The sequence below is a fragment of the Macrobrachium nipponense genome, chromosome 27, assembly GCF_015104395.2.
Source record: "Macrobrachium nipponense isolate FS-2020 chromosome 27, ASM1510439v2, whole genome shotgun sequence".
In the NCBI taxonomy this organism is placed as follows: Eukaryota; Metazoa; Arthropoda; class Malacostraca; order Decapoda; family Palaemonidae; genus Macrobrachium; species Macrobrachium nipponense.
In genome coordinates, this window is record NC_087216.1 from 75,598,255 (window position 1) to 75,609,261 (window position 11,007).

Sequence of the window (11,007 nt, forward strand, 5' to 3'; positions counted from 1 at the left end):
GCAAAAACCAGTCATCCAACGAGGAGCTACAAGTGTGCTGAAAACGGCAATGGACCACAACGAGACCTGAATAGCCGTTGAGGAAGACTATAACGAATCTTTCAGAAGGTATAATAATAATTTCAGTTCTCTGTCACCAGAGGGCCGAGAATAGAATAAGACAAAATTCAGCCCACAGGCCAATCGCTGGGACGTACGAGGTCATTCAACGCTGAAGCTGAAATTGAGAGTAACAGTGAATATGAATGGAGGTAGAGTAAAAGAAATGAAAGGGGTTGCAGCTAGGGGACGAAGAGACGCTGCAAAGAACATTAAGTAATGATTACAGGGATCTTTCTTAGATACTGATCCCCAAAGGATTTTAATTAACTCGGTGTTTATCCACCTCTGCAAACGCGTGTTTAGTACCACAAGCCGTTGGGGATGACCACAAGACCATTAATAAAATACTTTTAAATATCATAAAACATAACGACCCCCAAGAAATGTTAGTCCTAAAGAACGACCCCCAAAGATATATTTGTCCTAAAGAACGACCCCCCAAGAAATAGTAGTCCTAAAGAACGACCCCCAAAAACTATTAGTCCCAAAGAACGACCCCCGGAACTTTATTGGGGGTCACTAGATAGGAAAGCTCCACCTACAGTGCACCGCATGAGGTACACTGACGGCAATACACCTCTCACTACGGAGACCAGAGGGCGGAGATCAGCGACTTTGCGCTTCAACTTATTTCTCAGGTTCCAACTTTCCAGTTTTAGGGGAGAAAGTTTAACGGCTTATTTCGTGTCTCAAAAAACTTGCGTCTGACACCTCGAGCTTCGCCAAAATCAGTGTGGGTCCTTTTTCAGACGCCTCCAGTTGTAAGGGATTTTCAGCTCTAACTCGTAACTGGCAAGCAGTTGTTTTTCTGTTAGAATCTGCAGTTGATAACTTTATAAAAGAAAATTTTCCAAACGATTTTTTAAGAAAAGCTCAGAGGATGTTGTTCATGAGTTAGGTCTAAGTTGGTTTCTCCGAATGAAAACGACATACCTCCTTCTCCTCCTCCCCCACCTGCTTCTTCTTCTTCTTCTTCTCTTCTTCTTCTTCTTCTTCTTCTTCCTTCTTCTCTTCTTCGACAACAACCTTACATCGTCAATCAGTCAGTCCATTCGACCGAATTACGTCCTGGCAAACAACAACAGTTGGAAATCCAAAGCCGTTCATTATGAAGAGCAATTAATTGAAACTCGATCATTACCTTTGTTCTAATGAGCGCAAAGAGGATTAAGCTGTTATTGTTTCCCATCCCGAAATGGCTGCGCCCTTCCGATAATGTGTATTGGAAAATAATACGCACGCGTGCATATACTACATATATATAGATTATATATATACCATATATATATATGTATGTATATATAGTATATATATATATATGGATGTGGGTGTGTGTGTATATGTATATATATATACATATATATTCATATAAATATATATATATATATTATATATATATTGTATATGTATATGTATATATGTATATGTATATGTATATATGTAAATATATATATATCTATATATATAGATATATATATAGATATATATAGATATATCTATATATCTATATCTATATATATAGATATATATATATATATATCTATATATATATATGATATATAGATATCTATATATGTATATATATAGATATCTATATATGTATCATATATATATATATATATATATATATCTATATCTATATATATATATTATATATATATATATATATATATATATATATATTATATATATATGTATACCCTGCAAACTAAAATACAAACCAATGGGGGGAATGTTTATAGAAATATATTTCCTGATAAAGGAAGCAATTATTATCCAAATCTCCCCAGAAGACTAAAAACGTTGCTGTTCTTCGCACACTAAAATTCCACAAAAGGCAAGAAATATTACAAGTACTATTCGTGCGCCTACATCCCCCATTTACCCTCCCCCCTAAACGTGATAAAATACTACCGCGCCAAGCACAGTAACACCCCTAAAGAAAAGAAACATCACGGCTACTCACATATCAAAATCCCCCAAAAGGCGAGAAACATCACCACAGCCACTCACGCACTTAACACCTTCAAAAGACGAGAAACACTACTACAGCTGCTAGCGCGCTAAGCCCATTCAGAGGACGGGAAACATCACTGCTACTCATTTATCAAAATCCTCAAAAGACGGGAAACATTACTACTGATACTAGTGCACTAGAGTAACATTACTATAACTACTCGCACACTAAAATCCCTAAATGACAAGAAACATTACTGCAGGCGCTCGCATACTAAAATCCTTCCCAAAAAAGCGAGAAACATCACTGCTAGTCGCCTATCGAAATCCTCAAAAAGACGAGAAACATTACTACTGCTGTTAGGACCCTAAACGCCATAAAATAAAACCAGGATTTAGAATCATTACTATCGGTACTCGCACTCTAAATGCTGGCAAAAGACGAGAAACATTACTACAGCAACCCGGCAAACCAAAATTCCACCAAAAGACGAAAAACACTACTACTGCTGCTGCTGCTAGGGCCTTAAAAAAAAAGAAAAGAAAAAAAAAAAAAAAAACAGCTGAAGTCAGCTGTTTACCGATTCAAACTCCCGCAGGTTAATCAAGGTCTATTTAATGGCGGCAACCGAATCATCTCTGCCAATTGAGCTTCGGCCAGCCACCCGCCCAGAAAAAAACTCGAACCCAAATTAGGACTGAAGAGGAGGAGACCACGTTGAGACGAATTATGACGATTTTTGCTCGTTTTTGTCGTCATGGCGTCAAGTTAAAGTCTGGAAGTTAAATTAAAGTCTGAAAGTCAAGTTAAAATCTGGAAGTCAAGTTCAAGTCTGAGATTTAAGTTAAAATCTGATAGTCAAGTAAAAGACTGGAAGTTTAAAATTAAAAGTCTGAAAGTCAAGTTAAAATCTGAAAGTCAAGTTCAAGCGGAAGATAAGTTAAAAAATCTGTAGTCAAGTAAAAGATGGAAGTAAATTAAAGTCTGAAAGTCAAAGGAAAAATTGAAAGTCGTTGAAGTCGAAAGTCAAGTTGAAGTCGAAAGTTAAGTTGAAGTCTGAAAGTTCAAGTTCAATGTCAGGAGGTTAAATTAAAGTCGAAAATAAAGTTAAAATGTGAGAGTAGTTAAAGTCTGGTAATGTTAAGCGTCCTTCTCTCCTGGCGAAACCGAGAGACAAGACGTCGGAATTTAATTAAGAGAGAACCCCAGTCAAAAGTCTTAGGCAAGACGAAGCGGTTGCCGACAGAGAGAGAGAGAGAGAGAGAGAGAGAGAGAAAAGAGAGAGAGAGAGAGAAATGAATTGAAGAGCAGACGATGTACAAAGACGCTCTGGAAATGGAACTAACAAGCGAGGGGTCCTGGTAGGATAGGTTTGTTTGTTTTGTTTGTTTGTAAGGTGTTTGTTTTTGTTTTACGTTGCATGGGACCAGTGGTTACTCAGCAACGGGACCAACGGCTTTACGTGACTTCCGAACACGTCGAGAGTGAACTTCTATCACCAGAAATACACATATCCGACCCCTCAATGGAATGCCCGAGAATGGAACTCGCGGCCACCGAGGTGGCAGGCCAAGACCAAACCGACCACGCCACTGAGGCGTTCTGGTAGGATAGGAGCCTGTATGGGGAAAGAAATAGAACAAAATAAATTATCAATATACACACACATTTTATGATATATAATAGTATATCATATATATTTATCTATAATTAATAATATATGTATAATTATATTCTATATATATATATATATAGTATATATATATATTATCAATATATATTTTTTTTTGGTACTATTTCGTAAACGCCTCCGTACTTCGTCTCGTCTTTAATTCTCATTAATCTCTTCACAAAACCCAAAGAGGGAAAAGCGGAAGAAGAAGAAGAAGAAGAAGAAGAAGAAGACTTCTTCACAAAACAAATTCCTAACCTTTTTCATTCCTTCACTTCTCTTTTTCTCTCCGTCATCAACCGCTTTCCTCTTGTCCGCGAGACTTTGACTCGAGTTCTCCGTTAATTAAATTCTGACGTCTTTTGTCTCGGTTCACAAGGGCTGGAAAAACCACTCACGATTCCAAAGGAAGACAGACGGTTTTTTTTTTTTACAGAGACTTTATCTTCACTTTCAGACTTTGACTCGACTTTTAGACTTTAACTTGACTTCTAGACTTTAACTTGACTTCCAGACTTTAATTTGACTTTAAGACTTTAACTTGACTTCCAGACTTTAATTTGACTTCCAGACTTCAACTTGACTTACAGACTTTAACTTGACTTTCAGACTTTATATCGACTTTCAGTTTATTTAATCTGAATTCCAGACTTCAACTTGACTTTCAGACTTTGATTTTGACTTCCAGATTTTTACTTGACTTCCAGGCTTTAACTTGACATTCAGACTTTAACTCGACTTTCCAGACTTTAACCTCATTTTCAGACTTTAATTTGACTTTCATACTAACTTCAGTTTCAGACTTTAATTTAATTTTCAGACTTTAATTTTACTTCCAGTCTTTAACTTGATATTCAGACCTTAACTTTCTTTCAGATTTTTATCTTGCTTCCAGGCTTTAATTTGACTTTCAGACTTAACTTGACTTCCAAACTTTAACCTGAATTCTAGACTTTTAACTCGACTTTCAAACTTTAATTTGGCTCCCAGACTTTATCTTAAGTCTTAGACTTTAAATCGACTTTCAGACTTCAACTTGAGTTCCAGACTTGAATTCGACTTTCAGACTTAATACTAACTTTTAGATTGTAACTTGACTTTCAGACTTTAACTAGACTTTTAGATTTGAACTTAATTTTTAGCTTTAACTTGACTTTAAATGAACTTTAATTCTAATTTTAGACTTTCACTTAAATTCCAGAGTTGAACTTGATTTCCAAACTGTAACTTGATTTCGAGATTTCATTTTTCATATTTCACCTCCACTTTCAAATTTTAACTTAAATTTCAGAATTTGAATTTAGATTTCTGACTTTAATTTGATCCAGGACTTGAACTGATTTCCAGACTTGAACTTGATTCCAGGCTTTAACTTGATTTCCAGACTTGAACTTGATTCAGGCTTTAACTTGATTTCCAGACTTGAACCAATCTTTCTTGCAGGTACACTTCGGGGGAGCAACTGCCAAACAAAACGTAAGAGATCCTCCTGAAATATTAATAATTGTTTATTGCAGCAACTTCATCCCTTGTCAGTTTATATGTCTCGTAATGGTTTCATGATGCCAGTTGTAGGATGATCGCTGTTTGTGTCCGTAATCAACTCTTAGTCTCTTAGTGATTGATTGATTGACTGACTTATATAGGACTGGCGTTGTGGAAATATTTAGATAATTGGGTAATCATTCCGTCAGTTGTTAGGATGATGGCGACTTTTGATTAGTTTATTTATTTATTTTTTTGTAAGGCACCTTTGCTGGATTACAATTCATATGGGCACATATATATATATTATATATATATATATATATATATATATATATATATATATATATATATATATATATATATATATATATATATGGGATGTTTTATATATAGATATGTATATATATATATATATATATATATACTATTATATATATAATATATATATAAATCTATTATATATATATATATATATATATATATATATATAATATATACATATATATATATATTATATATATATATATATATATATATATATACGTATATATACATATATATATATATAAATATATATATATATATATATATATATATATATATATATATATATATATATATATATATATATATATCTATATATATATATATATATATATAAATAAATATATATATATATATATATAGATATATATATATATATATATATATATATATATATATATATAAATATACTATATATATATATATATATATATATATATATATATATATATATATATATATATATATATATATATATATATATATATATATATATATATATATTATGTATACCAACACATTTAACAAATATGTTTTGCTGGGCTTAGACTTGAAGTTTGTATTTTGCCTGCAAACCTACTTTTTTTTTTGTGTCGTATCATGCGAGACTGGTGTAATGGCGTGACTGCAGATCATTTTCTCCAAATCACACAGTAAGCCGTAAGCCCGACTCCCTTATCTTGACTTCGCTCCAAAAAATGGATCGGATCTTAGCATGCAGCTGTTTCCATAATACTAAACGTACACAAACACACACGTACAAACGTCTGTTATCAGTGAAAAAAAAAAAACACAAGAAATGTTCGTAGTTCTTTCCTTTCTCAATACTGTGCCGTTTTCTTGTCATCTACAGAAGAGTGGGTTACGTGAGAGAGAGAGAGAGAGAGACTCTCGTAAGCATAGACATTTGCATTTATATAGAGAAGCGACGGGCACAGCCTTTCCAAGGCGCATGTCAGGGCACTTCCAGAAAAGTGTCCATGAGACGCGGCATCATTCGCACGGGTGCTCGTTTGCATGGAATTACACCCATGCAGTCACATTTGGCTGGCGGGGAAATATTCTCAAGAGATGACTCCGGGATAGGAAATCTCCTCGCGAGGAACTCCTCTTTCTCTTTGGAAGAGCTTGTCGGGAGATTCTCTTCCACTGACGTTTCTTGGATAAAACGTCTGCTGTGAAGTCAGACTGTGGATAGGAAACGTGAATGTAATCTCCACGACTTCCAGAATATGGCTGCGAATGGAATGATTCCCGACATTTCACCAGAACAGAGCAGGGAATAGATCGGATTTCCATAGCGGATATTCTGAATGGAATATTATTTCCAGAACAGCTGGAATGGCATCGGATTTCCATAGCGGATATCGGAATGGAATATGATTTCCAGAACAGCAGGGAATAGAATCGAATTTCCATAGCGGATCTTGAATGGAATATGATTTCCAGAACAGCTGGGAATGGCATCGGATTTCCATAGCGGATATTCGGTATGGAATATGATTTCCAGAACAGAGCAGGGAATAGAATCGGATCCCATAGCGGATATTCTGAATGGAATATGATTTCCAGAACAGAGCAGGGAATAGAATCGGATTTCCATAGCGGATATTCGGAATGGAATATGATTTCCAGAACAGAGCAGGGAATAGAATCGGATTTCCATAGCGGATATTCTGAATGGAATATGATTTCCAGAACAGCTGGGAATGGTATCGGATTTCCATAGCGGATATTCGGAATGGAATATGATTTCAGAACAGAGCAGGGAATAGAATCGGATTTCCATAGCGGATATTCTGAATGGAATATGATTCCAGAACAGCCTGGGAATGGTATCGGATTTCCATAGCAGATATTCGGAATGGAATATGATTTCCAGAACAGAGCAGGAATAGAATCGGATTTCCATAGCGGATATTCTGAATGGAATATGATTTCCAGAACAGCAGGGAATGGCATCGGATTTCCATAGCGGATTTTCGGAATGGAATATGATTTCCAGAACAGGGCTGGGAATGGTATCGGATTTCCAAAGCACATACTCAGAATAGAATACGACTTCCAGAATAGAACTGAGATGGAAAATGATTTCCAGAACAGTCTGGAAGTCGCAATGGAATGCGACTTCTAGAATAGAACTGTGAATGGAATCGGATTTCCAGAGCAGAGCTGGAAATTGAAAGCGGATTCCAGAGCAGAATTAGGAACTGAATGTGCATTTCAGAGAAGAACTAGGAATTGAAAAGAAAGGAATTCCAGAGAAGAACTAGGAATTGAATTGAATGTGAATTCCAGAGGAAAATTAGGAATAAATGTGAATTCCAGAGAAGAATTAGGAATTGGATGTGAATTCCAGAGCAGAATTAGAATAGGATGTGCTTTCCAGAATATGATTGGAACATAGAGACAAGATTTCCAGAACATGACTAGGAATAGAATACGATTTCCAGAACAGAACAGGGAATGCAATATTGACTTCCAGAACAGAGCTGGAAGTTGAATGTGATTTCCAGAAGAAGACTGGGAACAGGTCTGAGAATGTAATTTATTTTACAGAATAGGACAGAGATGGAAACATAATTCCAAGAACAGGACTGGGGAATGGAGTATGATTTTCAAGAGAGGACCATCTGTCTTTATGTATGTATGTAGGTATATATATATATATATATATATATATATATATATATATAATATATATATATATATATAATATATATATATATGCATTCTAATTTATTATGTTTCCTTCCAGCTATAGTGGCCTATGGCAGCCAGACTTGACTGGGTGAGTCCAAATGAGTGAATCCCTTCACTCCTAAAGTGTTTAGAAAATAAACCTATTTCCTTGTTTATGTAAAAGCAACTGTTTTATTTCCCCATTGTTTGACGAACAGGAACTTGTTTCTTGTTTACGTAAACACAGCTACCTTATTTTCCGTGTTTGAAGAAAAGGGAACCTATTTTTTTGTTTATGTAAACACAGCTACCTCAGGAAACTGATTTCTTGTTTACGTAAACACAACTACCTCATTTACAATGTTTTTTTAGGGGAAAGGAAACTGATTTCTTGTTCACGTAAACACAACTACCTCATTTCCAATGTGTTGGAGCAAAGGAACCTATATTTGGTTTATGTAAACACACCTTCATTTCCACAGTGCTTGAAGAATAGAAACGAATTCTTGTTTACGTACACAACTGTTTTATTTCCACACTGTTCGATGAAATGGAACCTATTTCTTGTTTATGTCCACACGATTACTTCGTGCGTGCTTGCATGCAAGTGCCTGCCAGAACTATGATAGAATAATTGAATCAGAAATAGACTGGCAGATTATTATATTCTGACTGGCAACAAGATTTAGTTGAACTTGGGAGATATTGATAAAAGAAGGTAACGATAAAAGAGAGATTTTGGTGATAATGATAAATAATGATCCACTGTAAAGAAACAGGATGTTTAGATTTCTGAAAGGCAGATTCTGTTCATAGACGAATCTAATGGAAATATGAGATCGAATACCTTAATATACTTACATAGAATTTTGAGTTTCTAATACAAAGTAAAAAAGAAAACTACCGATTTATCACGAGTGGTTTCGTTTTTATTTGTAGCTGTCAATCAATATCAACGTGAATAAAATCCGCGTCATTACGACTGACAACACAACTCATTTTTCAAAATTTTAAGGCAAATGAGACGGGTATTCATTTCTCCTTACTATAGTAGATTCACATCAACCGTACATCTGATGACTAGGTTAGTCCCTTACGACGTTTCTGTTTGGCTGTTGATAAGCCAATCACAGGGCTGGCAACTCACAGTCTCTCTCGTGATTTCTTAAAGGCAGGATGTATGTTCCACCTCTCCTGAGGTATACGTCTTTCAAAAGTATCTCTCAGGAGAGGTGGAGCATACATCCTGCCCATGTGAACTCTCGAGAATGACTGAGAGTTTCCAACCCTGCGATTGGCTTATCAACAGCCAATCAGGAGCGTCATGATGGAATCAATAGAGAGTAGAACACAGAATCTAGGACAAAAAAACAAGCACTGGGAGCTATGAGGTCATTCAGCAATAAAACAGAAATTCACAGTAAAAATGTTTGAGAGGTGTAACAGGAGGAAAACCTCACAGCAGTTGCACTATTATTGTGAGGAGAAGGCGGAACGTAATATACAAGGAGAATATGAACGGAGGTACAGTAAAAGGAATAAAATGGGTTGCAGCTAGTGGCCGATGGGACGCTGCCAAGAACTTAAGTAATGCCTACAGTGCACCGCAGTAATGAGGGAAAAGGACATTTTCTTTACAATGACTTTCTATAGAGATATGGACGAAAAGTTATCAAAATACTTTTCGTGAACAGGGAGCCGTTTCAGAGGCAAATCCAATCTAATCCTACTACTAATATCAACAGCTCTTATTGACTTTGAAAATATTGTTTACATTCTTTACCTAGTTATTCGAAATAAAGAAAACGGGAACCAGGGTATGCAGACCGTTTTCTACTCCAGTTGCTTTCATGTGTTCCTATGTGGGCCACAACGACGCACATAAAAATGGAACACTAGATTATCTGGAGAAAGGATAACGGGATGATGAATAAGCCTATAAGAGAGAGAGAGAGAGAGAGAGAGAGAGAGACTTCCCCTATCTTCAAGAAAAGTCCAAACGAAATATTCTTGTCTGAGAGAGAGAGAGAGAGAGAGAGAGAGAGAGAGAGAGAGAGAGAGAGAGAGAGAGAGAGGCTTCTTCACCCATCTTCAAGGAGAGTTCGAACGACATATTCTCGTCTTCTGTCACGTATCCGAAAGACAAACGAGTGTCTTTGGATATGAACCTGGAAGGCGCCGCTGTGAAAGTCTGGAAGAGCGAGAGACGAGACGACACATCATCATCCCCTCTGGAAAACGGCGAGAGATCCCCTGGAAATGGGAGTCTCTTATTTAAAGGAAGAAGAAGAAGAAGAAGAAGAAGAAGAAGAAGAAGAAGAAGAAGAAGAAGAAGAATTCTTGAGTGATGTTAAACTTGTTTTTTTTCTTTCTTATTATTATTTTGTGTGTGTGTTTGTGTTTTGGGGATCTGTAGCTCAGTGTATACCTCAGGTGTAATTCAGAAGTGTAGCTCAGACATATATCTTAGGTGTGCAGCTCAGGTGTATAATTCAGGTGTGTAGCTTTGGCATATAGTTCAGGTGTGTAGCTAAGTTGTGCATCTCGGGTGTGTAACTCAGGTGTGAAGCTCAGGCATATAGCTCAGATGTGTAGCCCAGGTGTGGTAATTAAGGTGTTTAGCTCAGTTGTGTATGTTAGGTGTGTAGCTCACGCAAGTAGCTCAGGTGTGTATTAGATATATACATCATCTACTTAATTTTATGAAATTTTTCGTTTACTTATACCTTCAAATTCTAGATTACTAGATGCTAGATTCTAGAACGGCCTTTAAAAATCAATA

General features: G+C 35.9%; 1 protein-coding gene across 1 annotated transcript in view; it reads right to left on the minus strand.

Moving 5' to 3' along the window:
• Nucleotides 1-771: 771 nt before the first annotated feature.
• The window catches only part of LOC135200739 (actin-binding protein WASF2-like), a 126,653-nt gene continuing 116,417 nt past the window's right edge, over nucleotides 772-11,007 (minus strand). Inside the window, exons 8-10 of the mRNA XM_064229344.1 lie at nucleotides 10,311-10,478; nucleotides 1,036-1,115; nucleotides 772-891 (exon numbers count right to left, since the gene is read on the minus strand). Coding sequence (XP_064085414.1) covers nucleotides 772-891; nucleotides 1,036-1,115; nucleotides 10,311-10,478 — 368 coding nt within the window. The remainder of the gene's footprint in view (nucleotides 892-1,035; nucleotides 1,116-10,310; nucleotides 10,479-11,007) is intronic.